Source organism: Myripristis murdjan, chromosome 8 (assembly GCF_902150065.1).
Source record: "Myripristis murdjan chromosome 8, fMyrMur1.1, whole genome shotgun sequence".
NCBI classification, from domain to species: Eukaryota; Metazoa; Chordata; class Actinopteri; order Holocentriformes; family Holocentridae; genus Myripristis; species Myripristis murdjan.
This window is the reverse complement of record NC_043987.1, coordinates 5,595,654-5,619,085: the sequence shown is the minus strand read 5'-3', so window position 1 is coordinate 5,619,085 and position 23,432 is coordinate 5,595,654. Positions and strand designations below refer to the sequence as shown.

Sequence of the window (23,432 nt, the reverse complement as noted above, 5' to 3'; positions counted from 1 at the left end):
CAGAGTGTGCAAAATTTATTGATATGAAATCATCTATTTATTACCTTTGCTAAATCAACTGTCCAGTTTTCTAAAAGCTACACGGTGTTGGGCGGTCCAGTGGTCGACACGGTCAAGAAAAGACACCAGAAAGTTTTAGTCAAAAAAGATTTACTACAATGAACAGACACACAATCCATCTATTTAATGCATACATGACTCAAACAAACAAAACAAAAACATGATTATTCTCACAATCATCATCAGTGACATTATTGAAATGGAGCCTTTTCTACTGTACATGTAGATGCACATTTTTTTGTAGCTTATGGTGCTTATGGAGTGTCAAATAGTTTCACATATGTTGCAGCTGATGTGTCTGCCTTGTGGCGGCCTGCTAACCAATCTTTTGTAGCAGTAATCTAGACAAGGGAGCATCGATTCCTCTGTACCACAACACAAGGTTATGAGAAGACGTGACATAACTTGTATCGACACAGCAGCTGGGCTTCATATTTTTTATTTATCTAAAAGCCTCAAAAGAAATGGAAAGTGTTAATTAGATTGTTAATTTGTCTAAGAAGCGATGGTTGTGGTTTAAAGCCACAAACCAAACCCTGGGGTCACCACTTCACTGCATGTGGCCGCGATGTGGCTCCTAAAAACATTCTTACACAAAGAAGTTGGTATGCTGCCTGTCAACAGTTTGCAAAGTGACTCGGTCACAATAACATCATTCATCCGTTCAGATAAATCATTCAATCGGTAAAGAAGGTGCACTTCAATGCACTGTCTGCGCTCTCAGGTATTTTTTTCAGGCGTGCACTTGCAGAAGCAAAACAAGCAGCTAGACTCTTCTTTAATTTCTAGCAGCAATCAACTTCAGACATTATCATTCTAGGGGATCATACTGTAAACCATTAAAAAAAAAAAAACAAATATAACCCTGCACATGAATCAAGTTCTGAGTGGTGTAGAGAAATTAAAAGAGTTGGAATGATTCATAGGTCATCAACTTCATAGAAGGAAAAGCCAAGATCTTCCCTTAGATTTCATAAATCTCATTTTCAAAGTGGACACAAAGCAACAAGCAAATGGTTCATCTGATTTTTCATTGACATCAGTCTGTCTTTAGTCCTCTGATTCCTCTCCTTTAGCAGTATTCATCACCAGACTGTACCAGCTTTTGGTATATAACCGTGCACTCTTAAGTGCAAAACAAAAACAAACACATCATTTTATACTCAGGGTAATCTGCTGGATTACCTTTAAAAATTGCAGAATTTCTTAATTTCATGTTATATACACATATTTCAACATGCTACAAAACATAGAGGTCTGACAGAAAGCCAAACATTTCTGGCACATGTATTAGAAATCTCAGTTCTAGTGAGAGACACTTAGCACATTAGCACATTTCTTAACGTTTTCCCCGGTTGCTGTCCCTTTAAAAAGCGATGGGATCTATCTGTTCAGTAATAAGTGGCTTTGCATGGATCCCATCTCATAGTGCATTCCCTGGCACCGAGCCAAATGCGGCACCGCAGCGGTCCGGCGGCGGCTCGTTCCCGTTTACAACAATCATAATAACACTGACACTGAGTATATTAGCTGGGAGGGGATCAGTAGTGAGATCTTTCAACAGTTCATAAACAGCCTCCGCTCCTCTGCCCTGCTGCTGCTCCTCCGGCTGAGGAGTGGGCGTTTGTTGCAGTACCTGCTGTGACCACAGGTGGGAGCTCAGAGGGAGCAGCAGGCGGGGGAGGCGGAGGGGCGCAGCCACCCGGCCCGGGGCATCAGGACTCGTTGGGCGGAGTGTCGAAGAACAGCTCTCGACAGAGCCCGGCCGTGTTCTCTGGAGAGCTGACGGTGAAGCCGATGGTCCGCGGGTCATTGAAAATTTCATAGTCGTTTCCCCCCTTGAGTGAGAAAATTCAGAATTATTCATGACAGATTAGTGGACTGATCATTTTGTCTGCCTTTAATCTCCCATAACATCAACTCCCTGTGAAAAAGCTGGAACTAAGAAAAAAGAAACACACACATAAACAAAAACATTCTTTCAGCACAGGATGAGCTCCTCTCCTCTAATCTAAAGCCATGACCTTTGAACTTTAACCTTTAACTTTTCAGCCTGGCCAGAAGGTCAACAGTTTATCTCTCTGTGTGTTAATAACCCCCTCTGGCATGACCTCACTACAATCTAAGCAGCACAAGGGCTATTTCTGTCCACATCCGCCTCCGGATGCTCATAGATGACATTATGTACACGGCTTTTGTCGACGTGTGTGGAAGGAGGTTGATGCTGACAGAAACTGTCCTTGAATTACATGAGTTTGTTTTTGTCCAGCTCATATTGAAACACTGAATTGGAAAAACAATGCATTTGTTGATCAAATGCATTCAAAAACTGAATTTTAAGGTGCAATTTGAATTTGAATGAAGACGCTGGATGTGCGTCTCAGTGCGCTCCTTCCATTCCAAATCGAGAAAACTGAATTTGAATTGAACAAATGGATTTTAAAGTATTTTTTTTTTCTTTTTTTTTTTAGCTTTTTTAACTTTTGGTCTCAAGACTTTTTTTTCTTTTTTTTTTATCTCAGTGATTTTTTTGTCTTTTTTTTTTAAATCCTGTTCTGGGATTTTTTTTTCCTTTTTTTAATATATAATTTTCTGACACTCTGTTTTTGCAACATTCATGTCATTTTCTTTGTTTCTTTGTTTCTTTCTGTCTTTCTTTATCTAATCTCCAGTCATTTTCTTGTGATTTTTTTCTGTTGTCAGGTCTGCTCAGGTTTCAAAGGGTTAAACCAACCCTGAGTATTTTTGCACAGAGCATCTTAGAAGTTGTGTGGATATCCTGATAAGCTGCGCAACCCTATCCCAAACATTCACCTTTTGAATCCAAAATGAGGAGAACAAATTCACACCATTCCAATATAACATTCAGGTTTTCTCATAAACATAATTCTTATAATAATTGGAAACCATTGCCTATTTCTGTGTCTACCTCAACTGACATAACAGGATTATAGCCTCTGAACTTACAGACGAGGTCTCGTTGCCAAAGAAGTAGATGGCGTCCAAGCCTTCCCCCTCCAGCACTTCCAGACACAGTCTCTTGTCCCAGCCCTCTGGGAATATGTCGAAGCTGATGAGCCCACCTGAGGACACAGGGAGGCGGGGGGACACCGTCAGGAATATGTTTGCTTGAGCTCAGAATATTTTGAAAGGAGATGAGAGGAAGAGCTAATCGTCACTGAAAAAACACTCTCTGATGTCACATTTGCTCACGTTCTTCTCTAGATTTGTGCAGACAAAATCAGTTTAAGCTGCATTTATAGAGGAACATCAAAGTATCCTCAGTATGTTGCTGAATATTTTTCCTCTTACAAACCCCCCAGTCTACCTGTATTTACACAGCTCCCATCTGCAGAGCCAACTTTACTTATTGACTTAAACCCTGACTAGTAACTGATGGCAGTGGCATTCAGCTCTTTGTCCCGTACGGACAGATTTATTTGTGGTAACAATTCTGGGCCCGGCAGGCATCCATGCCATGGAAACAGCACCACTCTGCACCATTAAAAAAAAAAAAGAATGGCATTTTAACACCTTGACATGCTAGTAATATATTTTCTAATACTCTGTTGTTAATAAAATGAGCAGAAAAGAAACAAAACTATGTGTTCTTCAAAAACTAGATAAATAAATCAGGTGACACATTTTTTCAAACAGTGCAGCAGCATGAATGTGCCTCTTTGACTCTCCTCTTATCACTATGGTCAGTGGTTTTTGTCCGGCTGATAAGTTAATATTTGATCATGCCATTCATTTTTTGCATTCTGTGGAAAAAGCTCCAGTTGCTCATGGCTATAAGTCAAAAGAAAAGATGATTAATTCAAACTTATAGTATGTATCCTGAATTTTGCTATACTACACTGATATCATTGGCTCACTTTGCCACATTGGATTAAAACTTAAGAAAATGACAGCAAAAGGTGTGTTATGGTGTAGCTTGCAAGTCAGATGGACAAAAAGCCCTTTGCACCAGGAAACGTGACGGAAAAGTCTCCCGCATTTGAATTTCTATCTCCTGCCCTCCCCCCGTTTCTCTTGAAATCCTTTTCACGGACACTATAACTGGGCTTAGGGTTTAAAGGTCCAATCACAAAAGGCAACAGCTGAGGAGGATGCAGCCAATCGGGACTGTGTTTTCCTGACACACCCCCCTCACACCTCCTTCACCGAGCCGTTGACCACATTCTTCACCAAACCATCCCCCGGCGTGTAATTTTCACCAAAAGCAACAACACCAAAGGGAGAGCTGAGTCACATCAGCCTGGACGGACAGCTGACGACGCCACGGTGTCAGTGTTGTTATTTAACCTCCAGTCACGCTGCTGCTAAACCCCAAGGGCGACTGCTGTCAACACATATAAACACATTACTCCACTTGCATAGCTAAATAAGGATCAGTAAGCGCTGCAGCTGAGCTTAGCCAAAAGGCATAAAAACTAGACAGTAAAGTGACAAACCCTGAAGGACACTCATTTGAAAATAGGAGAATACAGTCACGATGAAACAATGTAATTAAGCATTAACAAATTCAAAACTGGGTCAGTCAGAGAAACACACAGAATGTACAAAACTTCAGGAAGATCTCGTTGATGTTGAAATCCACATTTCAATTGTCTCAAACCTTAAACAAAATCCTCTTTAGCTGCATCTCTTTTTGTGATTAATGCTGCATCGTTTTAAAAGGAAATCAATAAGAGCATAATGGCTTTAACCCGCCTTTAACCTCTATAAACTGTATCGCAGAGATCAGCCATGCAGAAGCATACTCAGGCTGTGGGAGGCAAACAAATAACATCTTATCCTCGGCACGCGGCCGAGCCCGGTGGCCCCTTGCCTCTGTGTCGGCCCACAGAGTCAACAGCAGCATCACCGCAACTGGCTCGGCTCTCGCAACTGCACCCAATCGCTTTCCACCTCAGCGCCCTGAGTGTGTGTGCATGCATGTGTGAGTGTGTGTGTGTGTGTGTGTGTGTGTGTGTATCCTGTGTGCACAAGAACTGTGTTCCAAAATCAAATATCCACCCATTTGGAAAAAAAATGACACCTACTCTGACAAAACAACCCACAGCACAAAATTAAAGTAAACTAGAGCATGCAACACTTCACTCTCTGCTTACAACCCCAGGCCTGCTCCTGATCCTTCTTGCCCCCCCCTTCGCACCCACCCCCGCCTCCCTACCCCCACAAAAGTAGGCTAACTTAAGTTGCACATGTGTTTTTCTTGGTGGGTTGGATGCAAACAGCGACCAAACCCAAATGAAGAACAGCCTGGAGCACTGTTATTCCACAAAGCGGGCGACGCTAAAAAAACGTATTGGCTTATTTCAACACTTCCAGCTCCTAACCGGATGATACCGGCAAGAACTGCAATCAGCTTTCACCACTATACTGCTGTCTAACTTCAACAGTGACATTTGTTGTCACTATACTATGTGGACCCCCCAACCCACAACACACACACACACACAACCAACACAAATGCACACTTTGTCCTGAGTGATGATTCACAAATAACTGCCTTTTTTGAGTTGATATAAATTTACAGCTTTGACTAAAGCCACCATTCCTTGAAATCTCCAAGACAACTGTGAAACCAAAAACTCATCATCTCGTTACATTCTATACTGATCATTAACGGTCAGTAAAAACAAAAAGGTACTTCTCAATAACGTACATGTTGTACTGTAGGACTTTGCCTTGGCTCTCGCACTCGGTCACCTCATGAGAAATGTGAGACGTGAGTGAGTTTCTTTAACTGTGAGCACGACCACTGTGTCAGTGGAGCAGCTTGAGCCTGCATTCAGTGTTGACAGCAGTTCACTTGAGGCATTAGCTTCAGAGTCCCCGTGTCGTGAGCTCACTTTGTGAACATCTCCCCAGGTGAAAACAACCTGTTTTCCCCTGGAGGGAAGCAGACTGGTTCTACACCTCTCTTCCTCACCGCACAGAAATTTGAGTCAGTTCTGAGTGACGGTAGTTCCAAATTCCAAAAAAAGTAAAATTTAGAAGAATTTATTTAGCATTAAAAATGACAAAGGCCCTGTGAACCATCTTTGGGGCAAGTTTGGAGGAGATTGGAGGAATGTCAACTGGATTAATCGTATGACACACACATGAACACACACACACACACACACACACCGCACACAAATTGCTTTCCAATTATATTAGTGGATCTCCAGAACTGAACCTTGTAGCGACTCAGAACCAAGGTTCGTCCGGGGGTTTTCAGGGACGCTGAACACGTGAGTCTTGGTCCCAAGTCTCTATAATCTTTAGTTCCTGAGATACAGGGTCTAGCTCCGGGTCGTGGGCCAGTTCTGACTATTTTCTGTGGTCCAACTGACTCGGGACCTTGTTCAATTGACTCTGTGCCTCTAAAAACTCCTAGTATTAGCTTTGCTGTCAATGGTACAGGGATTAAATGGTGGGACAAACAAACACACGGCTCTCCAATTATAGTCGTAGTAGTATGGTATAGTAGTAGGCCTAGAGGAGCAGTAAGATAGGATAGCATGATGTGAATTTAGAAAGAAGAGATTAGATTTTTTTATTTGATTTTGCTACATTTTAGATTGGGTTATATTTTCCTCTCAAAGCAGATAAATAACATTTAAATGTCATACCAGCGCTTCCTATGTTTACATCTGTGCTCATCAGTGTGTGCATCTGTGCATCTGTGACCCAATACTGTACGTCAGACACGGTGCATATTTTAATGGCTGTATATGCGCCGGCGGCACGTTGAACTCTTTCCCCTTCTGCTACGAGCCCGCAGGCATCAGCTGAGCGAGTCACAAGGAAAAAAAAAAGGTCTACATCTCTGCTTGTTTGTCTGGGCTTCAGCTTCACAAATCATTAAGCGAGCCTCACAGCTCGCCGAGCACATCAGCAAACACAAAGTACCTGATTAACCAGAGAAAAACACCTCATCCCGTCGCTCTGTGCATGTGTGATAGATAACCAGAGTCTACACATGTGAGGGAGGAGGGTCTTCTTTAACACAGATAAGAAACGACAGATGTTAGTTTTTCCAACAGATGAACGGCTAGAAACAGGAAGACGGGGAGTCACATGTCCCGCACTTCTTCCCTACAGCTGTGAACTCACAGCAGGCCGTACAGAGGAGCATGGTGCTGTTTTCCCCTCTGGGCCTGAAATCAGTCCATATTCCAACCCCCTTTTGTCGACTTGTTGATGATATTGATTCCTTTTATCTTTTATTGATGCACTGGTTTGTATGAGGTGGGCATCTTTTTTCCGCGGCCGGCTGCATGATGCAACATTTTCTACAGCTTCAGACTGGCTGTTTTTGATCAAATGCCGCTCCATTTTTCTTGCCTTGAACAATCCGGAACAAGGTTGCTATGAATGGCCTCATAGAGACGGCTCATAGAGAAAGCGCATTTAGGTGTGAGTATTCGACAAGTTAACAAATAAGACACAAACGAGATGAAATGCAAAAACGGCACTGTGATTAATGTGATTAATAGTGATATTTGTGATATATGGCCCCTTTTTTTTTTAACGGCGCAGGCATTTTGTGAGCTTTAAAGGCGATTTTTGCCATGAGCATTGGTTTCTTTGTAACCTGGATTTGCACTGAACAGTTTCCACCATATCTGTGCTGCACGGGGGGAAAAAAGAGAAAGCGAAAAAAAAAAAAAGAAGAGAGAGAGAGAGACTGTTAAATAGCTGCCCGGTTACTACAAAATTATCTGACCTGAATTTGCCTGCAGTGAAATGAGCACTAGAGGAAGGGTCATTAGGTCACCAGGCTTCATACTCTGGGGAGCAGGAATGTGCTTTCCAAATTCCACCAGCTTGATTCAGTCATATCTGATATCAACGTTTTGGACATGGCCACCCTCAGACCCTGCCGGCCACCGGTCAGTTATTCAGTGATTAACACAGTAATTTGCAAATATTTCTATGTCAACATAGTTGTCTTGGGATTATCCACAGGTGGAATTAATATGAACCCTGTATCTTACAGTATTAAGTTATATAGTTTCAAAAAAGGTTTTTCCTCATTTATACACAAACGTCTGTAGCAGGGCGCTCCAGAATGAAATCACATCATTGCTTCTGCAGAGGGAAGCAGAAGGTTGAGAGGAATGTCTTCACACACACACACACACACACACACACACACCCCAAGAACAGCAGATGTTCACCATGCGGACACACTGTTGCTTACCTCTGGCTCTCTGGTTACCCCAAATTACATTACAGCAGCCAATCCCATTTTTCATGGGAAGTGCCCACATGGTTGGGATTATTATCAACCCGCCTGCCTGGCTGAGGCAGCCGCTGTCTAACTGATTGATATGGACACACAATAACAGAAAACCAACAGAAAACCGACCAAAAGCAAAAAGTTAAAGGTCTTTCCAGAAAAAAAAAATGCACGGAACCAAAACCATTTGAACAGACATGAGCTGTGCTCTGTGCAGATTTACATAAGCTGGGCTGCAACACAGCCAGCTGTGAGCCAGTGACACAGATTTCGTGGGAAACAACTCCAGTGTGCCAATAAAGTAGACGGACTAAAGCGCCGTCATGTCTTGTATTGCAGCAGCTGGGGCGTGAACTGACTACAAATTCACTCTGACTTGGGTGAGCTACTCCATCCTCTCCTCATCCAAACTCAGGTTTACGGGTGCCAGCTGGCTCTGTTTCTATTGGTCTGTCTCACCTTTAGTGAACCGCAGTCCCTTCCCAGCAAATTCCTGTTGCAGGGCAGCTACGAATTTCTCCCTGATCCTCTCTCTCTGTAAGGAAAGGAAGACAAGAATCAGGCGATGCTCAACATTTTCCCTGTCCCCTCATGCAGAAGGCTCACTACATTCATTTGCAAGGGTTAGCTGTCCATTAGTTTCTGTTATCATCTGCTGCTGTGTTGTCCATTCATTTTAATATGTATAATCCTTATGCACATATCCTGTTGATTATTATCAACAGCTACAATGAACAGATTACTTTGTCAGTATGTGGATGAAGGGTTTGGACTGAGGACAGTGGCCTGCAGGGAGCTGAAGGGTTAAACCTCTCCCCACTCTGTGCCAGCTTCCTCCATATCTCACGGCTCTGTCAACCATCAATGGGCCGCCTGTTAAGCACTCTTGAAAGCTCAACATTGTTTTGACTTTTACCGCCCTCCTCATGCTCACGCTCGCTCTCAGCCTCGTTTAATTGAGGTTGTTTGACAGAGGCAGAGAGAAAGAGAGAAAATGGATGGAAAGAGAGAGCGAGCGAGAGAGAGAGAGAGAGACCGGGAAAGACAGAGTGAGAGAGAGAGAGAGCAGCACCCCATCATGTCTCTGTGTGATTTAAGTGTAATAGGTACACAAGATTAGCTCAGTCAGAGCAAGTTCAGATCGTTTTCCCATGCATTTAAAGGATCTAATTAGGTTAGGCATATACTGCATTGGGTACAAAAGTAGACTAGGCCTACATTCCTAGATAGAAACAATAGAAAGGAGTTCAGAGATTCATTCATTTTTTTTTTTTTTTTTACCCACTTATTCCTATTCAGTGACTGGTTTCTATCCCAGCATACACTGGGCAGAAGAAAGCAACCTGGGCAGGCTGCCAGTTCCCCACAGGACTAAAACACATGACCAACCAGCTATGGGCAATTTGGAGTCGCAGTGCATCTGACTTGCATGTCATTGCAAGACTGAATGAGGGGGGGAAACCCATGTGGACGCAGGGAGAACATGCAAACCACAGAGAGGAGAGACTGAACCCGGATGCTTCGTGCAAAGAGGCGATCACGCCGCCGATCACAGACACACCGCGCCACCCAGTGATGTAAACAATTTATGGTCTCCATCTGGGCGAGCAAATGAATGCGGATTTGGTCCGTGATAGTGAGTTCCTGTCGGTGCTTTACCTTGTCTATCTCCGAGAATTCGATTCGCTCCTCCGGCGTGCAGCTCCGGCCAATGGGAGAAATGTTCAGCATTCCGTTGCGGAACTCGATGAATGTTCCCCTGTCGGGAGAGTGAGAGACGTTACGGAGACGAGCTTGGGTTCGGTTTTACCCTCACACCGAGCTTTCTGACTGTGCCTCACCTTCCAGACTGGAAAGTCAAGTTTTATTTCTTTCAGTGACACAAACAGAAGCCCCAGAGTTTGCCGCCTCAGCATGTCAGAGCTGAATAACAGCTGGAGGGGGAAAGTGAGACTCAGACGCATTCCTCTCTGTCAAGACACTCGGCTGTGATGAGCACAGCAAGAGGGAAGCTCTGCATGTGCAGCCAGAAATAGGTTCTGTGTGTGTGTGTGTGTGTTTGTGTGTGTATCCTGTCCGGCCGCACCTTTTCTTGGGCAGCTTGATGAGCCCCATGTAGCTGAGGCAGAAGTTGATGAGGTCCTGCAGCAGCTCCTCACCTATCTGGTTCTGAATGGCCTGTCAGGACAGAAAGAAACCATGAATGGAGAGGAAGAGACTTGTGAAAGTGCAAATATCAGCCACAACTGTGAACTGTGACCAAAAGGTCCACTGTTTACACAGATATGATACTGCATGTATTTCATAAGTTTGGACACTTTTTTATAATGCTATATTTTTTTTGCTTTCTTTCACAAGGCACAATCTGCTCAGTATACAATAGACCCAGTTGTGGAAAATCAATATTACCTTAGCTACTGTAAAATGTGGCGAAATCTGACCTGAATTTGCCTTTGGAGTTTGTCCCTCTTTACCTACACCACACCCATATGTGCGTGTTGAACATTTAATTTCAAAGCCATGGGCATTGATATGGAGTTGGTGTAACAGCCTCCACTCTTCTGGGAAGGCTTCCCACTAGATTTTGGAGGGCCAGCCTTGGCTCACAGTTGCTGTTTCAATTCATCCCAGAGATGTTCAGTGGGGTTCAAGTCTGAGCTCTGCGCCGGCCAATCCACGTCTGCCACACCACGCTCAGTAAACCAATCTTGCTTTGTGCACATAAGCATAGTCACGCTGAAACAGAAAAGTGCCCTCCGCAAACTGGGGACGCCAAAATTGGAAGCATACATTTCTCTGGAATGTCACGATGTGCTGTAGCATTAAGATTTCCCTTCACAAACTGTAAAAAACAGGCCTTTTCTCTCAGTTTTTGAATGTGGTGCTCAGCTGTCCCCATACTTGTGCCTGTGTAGTGTGCTTTGTAAGGACCTCAGCGTGGTCTAAACATGCATCATTGGAATTCAGTGAGACATTACAGAGGTATTCCCACATATAATAACACCCTCTAATCTTTAGTTCTCCCTTTGTATAGTCACGCACATTGAAACTGACTGGAAACATGTACTAAACATAAGTAATTATGCCAACAAAGTCAGTTATTAACATCTTATTAATTAGCAAATACTTGCCTCTGCATGATACATGGATGATACTAACATGAACTCTGTATTTCAAAGCATTAAAGAGTTACAGTACTTAAAATAATATATATTTTTTTCCTCATTCACACATGAGTGTCTGCAGCAAGGTGCTCCAGAATGTAATCAGATCACTGTCTCTATAGGGTGAACCTGCAGGCTAAGTATGACATTTCTAACATGTGTTGTTCGTTGTGTTGACAGGAATGCATCAACACACACACACATACACAAAGGCAGGCGCCATCACGAGGACGCTTTGTCCCACAGACATGTGCAGTGTTGGAGAAATATAATGATGCATCTTGGTATGTGCACATACATGTTTTGAGAGGAGTTTCCCGTCTTTGTATTGCACCGTGCCATTCTCAGCAAACACGTAGTCGAACTTGTGTATCACTGCAAGAGAGAAAAGGGGTGAAGTTAGCCACATGGGCAGCTTATCTGCTGTTCTAGGAACTACAGACTCAAAAATAACAAAATGAAGTGTAATCAAATTACTCTTCCATTCAGGTCTGAGCACAGAGAAGACAACAGAACAACCTACTGACCTGCTATAATTACCTCGGACAGATTATGCCCGGTAGCAGATTACACTGCCTGGAAAAGTCAAGTTTAATCTGTCTGAGCTTCTTGTTCACTTTGGCCTGGGTGTTCTCTGCAGAGTATAGGACTGTAGCACTCGCATCCAAACAGCAATAATACTAATAAAATTTGTGCAACTGACTGGACTTCACTCATTCCCACATTAAAGCTGTTCCTATGACTTTCATAGCATTATTGTCATTTATTCTAACATGCAGCAGGCACATAACACAGAGTATGACCCTAATGCAGCTGACAGGACACTGAGAGCAGCTAATAATGCACTAACTGCTGGATAATAAAAATGATTCTTGTAATACATTACTGGATATTGTAACATATATTAACTACAGCTGCAACATTTAGTTGAATAATCGATTAGTCGCCAGCTATCAAATTAATCATCAACTATTTTGATAATCAATTAATCACTCTGAGTCATTTTGAAGAAGAAAATTTCCACATTTTCTGATTCCAGCTTCACAAATGTGAACATTTTTGGTTTATTTTGTCCCCTTTGACAGTAAACTAAACATCTTTGGGTTGTGGACTGTTGGTCGGGACAAAGCAAAACATTTGTGATAAATATTTTTCACCATTTTCTGATATCTTATGGACCAAACAACTAATCTCGACAGAAAATGAACGATTAATCGATAATGAAAATAATCGCTAATATTGAACCAGTAACTATTATGTTATAATGAGTGAATATTTTTAACTAATGACATCTACCAAGTAACATTGCCAAATAATAACTACTCTTATGCGTGTAATAATTGCTGTTATGAGTGAAACTTATGAAACCAGCTGTGAAATGTATGTTACGAATGAATTAATCATTACTTGTTATTGCAACAATCTGGTTTATTACTACATAAACACCCATTCATTTGTTTATTTAATTTTCAGCTCATTTGTGGTGACTTTTTGTGATGCTCCAGCTGTTACCACGGTGTGTATCACTGCATACAGAGAAGACGGTGCTCAGTCGGCTGCCCACAGCTGTTGCCTCACTGCTGGCACGTCAGCTGGAGCCCAATATTTACTGATAAATGATAGTGGTTTGCTCAGTTTAGTGTAAACTTGTTTGGGAAGTTGTTGGCAGCGCAGTGTGAGGCTCAGTGTGTGTTGGCAGTGTGCTTTGGTCGATGTATCGCAGGTATGAGCTACTACTGAAGTCGCCATGTGAGCTGATGTAATATCATCTTACGACATGATGATGATGAATGGACGCTCAGCAGAACGCAGGAAGGGAGTGATGAGATCAGCTACAGCAGGCCTCTGCGATTTCTGCTGAAGTAAATGTGGTTTCTCCTTGGTAGACGTAATATGCTGTAAAGATGTATTTCTGACATTAACAGACTCCACACACTAAGTTTAAGCCTGCCTCATGACCTACATCACATGTTATTCCCCAACTCTCCCAACATCCCGGGTTGTTTTCTGCTGAATGGCATCCGACTGAGCAGAAATGACATTAAAGTAAGAAGTTGTTGTGTAATGTAATGCAGCTGGGCGCACAGCATATGTGCCACGCATATGAAGCTGAGACAGGAACGGGACCACTCACCATCATCTCCCTCCCCGAGCTGCTCTGCTATCTTAGAGTAGTCCGACCCTCCCACAATGCCGATCTTCACTTTCCTCCGCAGAGTCTGGAAGAACTCGTCCAGCTGCGGGTCGATTTTCTGCAGGCAGGAAACACACACGGCAGGTCGGGTTAGAGTCTGACAGCTGGGTCATCAGGCGGATGTGGCTGAGGATGCACTGTGGCTGATGGTACACCCGTGACTAACAAAGTGCCCTTGAGCAAGAGTACAAACCGTCCCGAGGAAGCTGGGCTGCACCCAGGTGTGACTGTTACCTAGTATGAGCAGGAACAGAGCTCTCTTTCTCCTAAAGACAGCATCACTACAGATTGACCTTCACGCTGATGCTGTCTTTCTTATCTGGATCTAATTTGCAACATTTCCAGTTTCTTCCACCACAGGAATGTTGTTTTCTGTTTGTTCGATTTTTGCTACTGGGGCTTGACAGAAAAACGCCTGAGCCTCACACAGGGGAGACAAGGAAACTCCATGATGTAATATCAGCATGCTGGGTCTGTTCAGCCCCCACACTCACACACACACACACCTAGTCACCCAAAGTGAACCCGCACACTCAAACACTGCAATGATGCGTGAGCAAAACTGAGCAAAACTATGTCCCACGTTTTGGGGGAGGGTATGCACTGCAGAGTTGTGCAATTCGGTTTAAAACAATTATGAAATGACACTCTGAAGAAATATTCATGGAAATCAAACAGTAACTCCATGAGCGTTTCGTAACAGGTTCTATCATTTCTGTCAGGGCAGTAGTGCTGAGGCTGGAAGCCCCTGGAGAGTCACCGGACTGTAATGACAACAAAGTGAATGTGCGGCTCGTTAGGCTCCTGCAGGCTGAGGGGGGTTGGGACAGTCCTGGGACAGGCAGGACAACACTGACGGGGCAAACCTGTTCCACCTCTAAGAAGTCTGGAGCACGGAGGACAGGACAGGACAGGGCAGTGCTGGTATTTTGTGAGTGTGACAAGCCACTGTAAACACACATGTACGGGGCATTCACTCGACTGAGTGAGTAATCTCTCGCGTTTGTCTGCACAGACACCGGGGCGACGCAAAGCCGTAAAGCCACGCTGACATTCAGTCAAAGACAAGCGTGCAGGTCCAGGAGAAGACACGATAAGACAAGATAATAACCCCCACGTCCAGATCACTGACACATTTGTTTCTGAGGTGTTTATGAGGTGTTTATGGGACAAGAGACACGGCACAGCTTGCAACAACAGATCGAGGGAGCCGCACGGGAGACACTTATAACAATCAATTAAGCAATCAGTGGAAAACAAGATTCACAATTAATTCGTTTTGATCTCACCTCTCGTGGGGGTGTGAGAGTGCCATCAACATCAAACAGGCAGAGGATGTTTCGGTCTGACGAGAAGCCCTTTGACTCGTCCATGTCTTCTTCTGTGTATTTTTTTTTTTTTTTTTTTTTTTGTGGATTTCACTTTTGATTACAAGTGTCACACGTCCAGTCTGATACAACCAAACAGCCAAATTAAAAAAAAATAAACAACAACCTTCAAATGAGGTAGAAATGAAGTCCTGTGTGTCAGCTGAGGTAACGACACGCTCCCGGGGGCAGATGGTGAATGAAACCACAGCGGAGTGAACAGCCGCTCGTTGTCCTCGGCTCTCCCGTGTCCGCTCGGCTCGGCACGGCTCTCCCTCCACTTTCTTTTTTCCCCGACACTGTAGATCACAGCGGGGCAGAGCAGGCAGCCAATCACGGGCCGCCCTCCAGCCGTCACTTGGCGAGGGGGGCGGGGACTTGGCACGTAAACAGCGCGGTCGGTGTGGTCTACGTGCCGCACGTTCCCATCACGGCAGCGCAACCTTTCACCTACAAATGAGCTGGAGTCAGAGCCGCTCTCCATTCAGGCAGGCAGGAGGTGGAGGTGATGTAACACTGAAATAAACCACACATACACACAGGAGGGGATATTAATATAGACAGGCTGCGATCAGCGTGTAAAACAGGCACACAGGTACAGGCAGCCTACTGTCAGGGAACCTGTTTTGTTCCTGACTGTGTCTTAAAATCTGTTTGTTTGTTATGGTATTCATTCATTCATTCATTCATTCATTCTGTTTAGTAGGGACAGTGCATAAAAAAGACTGTCTAGTATAAGGCTGGGTCATGGAATTGTTGAATGGTGTGAACATTCAAACACAGGGATTCAAGCGCCGTTTAACCATTTAATGAGCACTGGATGACAGGGGGGGTAGATGGATGGATGGATGGATGGATTGATGATTTTCTGTACAAAATAACAAAGGTTCAATGCATTGCTACATGCACCAGTTAAATACAATCTGAAATAAATATGATGCTTACATTTTAATGCATCCACAATGAAAAGGTTAGGCCTGGCTTTCTTTATTATAACCCTCAGGAGTCTAATCACAAACAAAGACAAATCAACAATAAATAACAGATACAAACTCAAGACCCTTTAACACAGGAAGAAAACTAGGGTTTAACATTAAATGAAGAACAACAAAATGCACAAACTTACTGTGTGGCAGCAAGGCAAGGCTCAAAGAAAGGGATTCTAACTGGACTCACCTCTCCTTAAATTACCTCCCCATCTCTAGCTCTAAAATATCAAGCTAAAACTATCTTGAGAATCGTTGATGGATGGGTTTGCTACAGGTTTGAGCGTTACTAGTTGAGCAACAGGTTGGACCTTCTTCCAATTTGCGAGTGTCTTCCTTCCATTTCTGACAGGTCTTGAGACTAGGGAGATAATCCCGGATGAAACGAGTCCAAAACAGGTCAATCAACACTTGACTGTGTCGCCAGCATCTTCTAAGGAGCTCAGTACCTGCATATACTGCCTGAAGGAGGGAGGCGTCCCTCCTACCCATAAGGAGGAGGTTTGGGGTTATGGGATCAGGGTCAGATATATCGGCAGATACATAGCCAATAGGTTTTGAATTTAGTATACCTTCGATTTCAGTCAAAACTGTGACGAGGACCTCTTCAGTTATGGTTTGTGCTCCTAAAACTACCTTTAAAGCTGATTTGATTGATCTCACTTCTCTCTCCCACATCCCACCGAAATGAGGGGCATTAGGTGGATTAAAGTGGAAATTTATTTGCTGTTTTTCCAGATGTTCCTTCAGATGTGGTGCAATGGTGGAGAAGGCTTCTTTAAGCTCCCTTTCTCCCCCTTTAAAGTTGGTACCACAGTTGGACAGTAATTCATAAGGCCGCCCCCTGTGGGTGATGAAGCGGCGAAGCGACATGAGAAAACTGTCAGTATCAAGACTTGTTAGTAGTTCTATATAGGTGCAATGAGTGGTTCGGCATTTAAACAGAATTCCCCTCCTTTTCTCCTGCCTTCTCCCTATTTTGATGTTGAATGGCGGGGGTGTGTGTTCCCTAACCCTAACCCTAACCCTAACCCTAACCCTACGACACGATACGACACGATACGATACAATACGATACGATACGATACGATACAACTTCACAAACAGGCAAATTCATCTGGGAAGCTTTCACGTTGAGTCTGTGCAAGTAGGAAAGTTTCTGCTCTTGCTCGGGTCAGGTTTGAGAGGTCAGAAGCTGTTAATTGAGAGGATTCCTTCAGTTTCTTGTACGTGGATTCCACTGCATCGTTCCAAGTATTATTGACAGGGATCGGATAAGACTGGGAGTTGATCAGATGTGAGACCACAGAACAGTGGCTTCCTCAGTTCACAGGAAATCTCCGTGGTAGGAATGGGCGTAGCAGGCCATTGTGTAACAGGCAGGTAGAGGAATGCTGGGCCTCTATGCCAGCGATCTTGAGTAATCAGTTCTTGGATAGATTTGCCCCTTGTAATGTCATCTGCTGGATTTTGGTTTGAATTTACATATCTCCATTGACTGGCAGAGGTTAGTTCAAGGATTTCTACAGTGCGGTTGGCTACAAAGACTTTATAACGACATGATTCTGGCTGTAGCCAGTTCAGTGCTATGGTGGAGTCGGTCCACAGGATCATCTGATGGAGAGGGAGCGTTAACTCAGTTTGAACTGGATGAGCCACTTGGGCTCCTGACAGGGCTGCTGAGAGCTCTAGACATGGTATAGTTAAAGGTTTGAAGGGTGCCACTCGTGATCTAGCCATTGCAAAGGAGACATGTGTCTGTCCGCCATTACCTTCTACTTTCAGATAGGCCACTGAACCGTATGCTCGCTCTGAAGCATCACAGAATATGTGTAGTTCTCTCCTTTTCACTTCGAATAAACTGTACAGAAAACATGCCAGAGTTTCTGTTGTCCCTGAATCAAGATGATCGAGATAGTTTTTTTGCCATATTTACAGATCAACACACAGGCCACACAAATGATAAGGATCTCATGACACGTCCAGGTCAAGAGTGTAGCACATATCACAAAAACAGTGGAACATAAACAATAAACAGACTGTCAGACAGAGACAGAAGCAGGAAAAAAATGGGAGAAGTGCAAAGGACAACATGCACAGCACCAGGACCCTGGCTCTGTTAGACCTAGGTGGAACAGAACTTTAATTCATGCCATTGTTTTAGATGAGAGCTAAAGGAGACTGTAACTGTTGTCATCAGTAGTTATAGAGGCCTCTCTATTAACTAACAGTTTTATAAATAAGACCTAAAGGCCTATTTAAATACCAATTCAGGACATCCCACCTAGGAATGTTATATTTTCCATAACAGTGCCACAATGAAATTTCTGTGGTTTCTTGTCCAGGGTCTTCAGTGTTTGCTCAATGTAGTCTGATTGGCCTGTAGCCAACTTTTTTAATAAGTCATGAGAAATATGATGATCACAGTATGCGTGCACTTTTTACCTGCCATGTTGCCTTGTAGTTTCTTAGTAGTTTCTTGCTCACAGACTTCAACCTGAGCCTTGAGGTTAGCATCAATCTTTATTTCAAGAAATTTAAATTCTGGTACTAATTATAACTTTTTTTTTTTTTTTTTTTACCATATGTTCAAAATTATGTATCTTTTCCAGGAAAACTACTGCACAAATCAATATCAGCTGTCTACCCACAGTTGTCCGTCTGTACTGCTGGAGTCCTTGTGGAAATGTGTTTATTAGTCTGTTGAGTTTTCTAGAGACCGCAATCACACGCACTCTTATCTTATTTCCTCTTGATTGAATAACAAGGTAATGCCCATGATCCTGTCACTTGTTACATTCCAGTGGTGGGCCAGCTGTTGAAGCAGAGAAATGTAAAGTTTTGGCAGCCGCATGAGGAAACAAGTTGTTCGATCACAGTGCATATTAGAATTTGACAAATACAGATTTTTGAAAGCAAATACTAGCATTGATGTTTTTGCACTGGAGCTTCCAAAAGGTTATATTTTTTCTTGCAATTCAATATCTTTTAAATTTTTCATGTAAAAACAAAAATCAAAATATATTCAAGATAAAAAAAAAATCCCTTTGAAACAACAGTTCTGGAGCAGCCATAAAATAATGGCTTCTTGGGTTTCAATATTTCACTCAATATGAGCGATATAAATTCAATGAAACATTGGAACCAAAGACAAAAGATTTATGTGACATACAATGTGGAGAGATTTTTTTTTTCTAAACTGAGGCTACTTAATGGGAAATTTAAGGGAAAACCAGATTTTAAGGGGTTAAATGAAGAATTAATTGACACACAAAAGGTATTACCAAGGAATTAATAAATGTGATGTGCAAAGAAAACAGTGTTTCCTACAGACTGTGACGCTATAGCTGTGGTCTGTGAGGAAACTTCACATTTCTTTTTCTAAGTTTCTGTTTTGGGGTTTAATTCATTATTTTTCGGTTAATATTCTTGTCATAAAAAACAGGTACCACTTACAATAAGACTACCATTATAAAGGCTGTTTTATAATTAGGTTATTAAATAGGTTGTAAACACTTCATAAAACATAAATAAACAATTGTAAACAAATTATTACACAGTTTTCAAACTTTGATGCAGGCTCACTATTTGGCAAGCACAAGTTGCTGCTACACTGCATGTATACTGTCAAATCTCAGATCGTGCTTGTTACTTAGCTTACTTTACTTGATCTTGCCAAATAGTGAGACTGTAAAATTGTGTTATAACTTATTTAGAATTTTTGATAATGATTTATAGTATTTACAAACTAATTAATAACCTAATTATAAACCATTCACCATCCCTTAACATGGGTAGTCTTATTGTAAAGGCGCATGTGTGACTGCCTGCATGTTCTATAATGCAATCAGACCACTTGCTCTTGATTAGATTACCATACAGCAACATGACTGTCAAGCTGTGACTTCAGAAGAATTTTCTGTTCCCAATCCCATCAAAAGTTTCTTCTGTAAATTTCCACTGCGGGATGTGAATAGATGCTGGCTTCAGATGGAGGTCTGTCTTTTCAGTGACCAGCTCCTCTGCAGCACCATGCCCTCACATCCACAAGAGGGCAGTAAGGAGCAGAGGGGCAGGTTGGACTCACCATGAGAGGAGGCTCAGCAGCGGGACTGCTCAAGATGTTAGAGCTTTCATCTAATTAATACATTTCCTTAGATTAGTGAGTCAGTTATGTGGAGAGAACAGGAGAAGACAGTGGAGGAGGAAGAGTTTAAAAATAGACGAGAACACAGCAAATACTGTTTTCGACTCCATTACACACAATCAACCATATAATCATCATAGATCATGTATAAGATGTGGTCACCAGTTCTTCACTGTACTCAGTGCTAATAGCCAACTCAATAGCACTGGAGACACTTCATCTAGGTTTAATGTTATTAAGTAAACACATGACACCCACCCACAGTCATACTGCTGTATGGACTGACTGACATTATGATGATGATGATGATGATTATTGTTGTTGTTGTTGTTGTTGTTATTTACCTTTTACCTTTTCACATGTACCAGTCCAGTGTGTGTGTGTGTGTGTGTGTGTGTGTGTGTGTGTGTGTGTGTGTGTGTGTTTTGTGGTGGTTTTGTAAGGGTCATCTCAATCTCAAAGTGAATATTTGCTTTCATTGCAAGTCTACAAACTACATCGCAAAAAAAGGCTGATTGTGTCAGCAGTACAAACCATTTTAGAAGGGAATCACAGCAACTTGTTGTTTGATATTTCATATAAAGTTGTTTGATAATATGATGAAATCGTTGGCAGATATGATTAGCTGGGGCAGTATTGCAGCAAATAACTCAGTACTGTTGCCATAAAGCACTCACATGTTTTATCTTACCTGTGTTACACATGGATCATAAATCAACAGTTCCTGGGGCCTGGCGTTCAAAATGTGTGATAATATCCCAGCAAGAACATAACACCTTTCTCTTGAGTATGGCATACTTTCTTGCTGTGTGTGTCTGTGTGTGTGTGGAAGGACCCTCCCTACCAGACACTTTGGTTGTTATGTCTCACCTGTAGGAGCTGTCTCAAGGTGAATGAGTCAATTAAGTGCATGACCTATTAACAAGGCACCGATCGATAGGGCCAAACTATATAAGGAAGGCGGTACCAGGGGACAAATACTCGCTGATCATAAACACACTAATGATTAGCTGTTAACTTTCAAACAGGTCTGACTTTGGCCTCCTTCCTGGAGTTTCATCTAAACTGTGGTGCGTCTCAGGCCACAGAGCCATCCACATGTCCCTCAGCTGTTTTCTTTCGTCATATTGTATATTGATCATTGAAGAGATACCACATTAATTCAAATCACAATTCTGTGTTTCCAAGCAATATTAATATAAACAACCGTGCCCTACAATTATTTATAAGCTTGTATTTATGGCCATATATTATCAGTCGGTGAATTATTAACAGCTCAGTCAGACTGTGCCTGAAAAAAAAAAAAAGGGGTCCTGAATCCAGTCAGGTAGAAGTAAAGGTGAAAGTGGTGTCCCAGATGGTCTTATCATCCACTTTCACAGCGGAAACTGGGACAAACGGACTCCACTTTAACCAGCAGCAGGTTCATGACGCAGGAGACCCCGACTCAGTTTGACTTCTTGGTCCCGTGTTTCCTCAGAGAACATATGATGGAGGATGGAGTAAAACGCCGAGACAGACGGGAACCAAGCAAAGGGACAGATAGACAGGTAGATGGTACAGGATCACAGCAGGATGTGGGAAACATGCAGCAAAGAGCAACAGATCTGAAGCTGCAGGGCTCACAAGACCGTCTGTGGAGAAGAGAGAGACGTATTTGTTCACATGAGCACCACACAGTCTGTTGGCCTGTGTGTGTGTGTGTGTGTGTGTGTGTTTGTGTGTGTGTGTGTGTAAAGGACAGAACAATGATTATCGGGGTGCTAAGCAATGTATCATCCCTTTCATTACTGAGTAGAAGGGCAGATTATTTAGGATGCTACTCGTCTTTGCAAATATCATATTAATACTACTACTACTACTAGTAATCATAATACTAATAAATTTTATCTTCTGTTACCAAAACAATATCATATACAAGGACTATAAACATTAACAAAGGGACATAAAATCATATCAGTAACAAACACACAGTAAGCAGGGATTACTTGAACTAGTGTTCAAACCAAGGAAAATAAAAAAAATAAAATAAAAAAACAGCAAAGCCTGGCCTAGAAAGCAATTAGATACAATACAGTAGGGCTTTTTCCTTGAGATTTGTCACATATGCTCACATTTTTGACCAGGAATGTGTCCATAATGTGTCCTTGTCTGCTGCACAGAGCAGCCTTGTGTGGGCTTTCAGCAGGTTGGAGGACAATTTCTGTATGTTTAATAGTAATAATCATATGATGAGGAGGAGGACGAGGAGGAAGGATCGTAATAAACTTTACTGATAAAAGTTCAAAGGAAGAGATTGCATAAAATTATTCAAAGATTGAGAAGTCAACAATACTGAAAATAAGGACAAAGACCAAACAATCCAAGAGTTGTTACAGGAAGCAAATTTATTATAATCGATTTGAAGAAGTGATTTTAAGATTGAACTGACTTGAGTGAGTTGTTCGAAAGAAAATAATAAAATAATTTGATTAAATAAATGGCAACAGAGAAGCCGGTTTTTCCAAAGGATATTTGTTTGTGTGACTAGTTTGAATTTGTCCAGTTTTTACCAACTCTCTCTCTCTCTCTCTCTCTCTCTCTCTCTCTCACACACACACACACACACACTCTCTCTCTCTCCCCCTCTCTTTCTCAAACTCTGTGTATGTGTGTGTGCAAGAGCAGCCGAGTGCTTGCCTCCATCAAAACAGCCTCCTTATCTGTCTTTATGCCCGGGGGGAAAAGTGTGCCGCTCCTGCCATTTTCTCTGGGTACCAATAACAAGGTGTGTTAACAGCGTCGTCGTTGCTATTAAGCAGCTGTGACCAGACAATAAAACACACTCTCTTGTTCCTCCAACACACCACTGCTTCCTCCTGCTGATAATATCCCAGGGCCGTGCTGCGACAGGAGGCCTCTCACCGTGAAGAGCTGGCTGCATGTCTTACAGCATCAGATGTCCGTGTGTGTGTGTGTGTGTGTGTGTGCGCGTGTGTGTGTGTGTGTGTTTATCTAAGACGTTTATGACCGTGTGAGATGGCAGCCGGGCAGGAAGGATGAGTCAGGATGATCAGAGAGTGTGTATTTTTTTATTGATGTGGTGTCACAGTTTATTAGTGGGGTCCTCTGTTACCTCAGGTTTGACAAATTAAAAAAAAACAAAAAAAAAAACAAGACAGAAAAACAAAAAAACAAAAAACAGCACTCGGGTGAGGTTGAATGTTACTGCCAGGCATTTCTTTTTCTCTGAATTTTCCTCTTTTCTTTTCTTCCTATTTCTTCTTACTTTTCTT

At 42.6% G+C, this 23,432-nt stretch overlaps 1 protein-coding gene across 1 annotated transcript; it reads right to left on the bottom strand.

Annotated features, from left to right (window-relative positions):
- Window positions 1–121: 121 nt before the first annotated feature.
- pmm1 (phosphomannomutase 1) lies at window positions 122–15,248 on the bottom strand. Its single transcript, XM_030057219.1, has 8 exons — window positions 14,947–15,248; window positions 13,598–13,715; window positions 11,762–11,838; window positions 10,386–10,477; window positions 9,959–10,058; window positions 8,759–8,834; window positions 3,028–3,143; window positions 122–1,898 (listed from the first exon to the last, which is right to left on the bottom strand). Exons 1-8 carry the CDS (start codon window positions 15,028–15,030, stop codon window positions 1,776–1,778), a joined length of 786 nt encoding a protein of 261 aa, XP_029913079.1. The 5' UTR covers window positions 15,031–15,248; the 3' UTR covers window positions 122–1,775.
- Window positions 15,249–23,432: the final 8,184 nt, after the last annotated feature.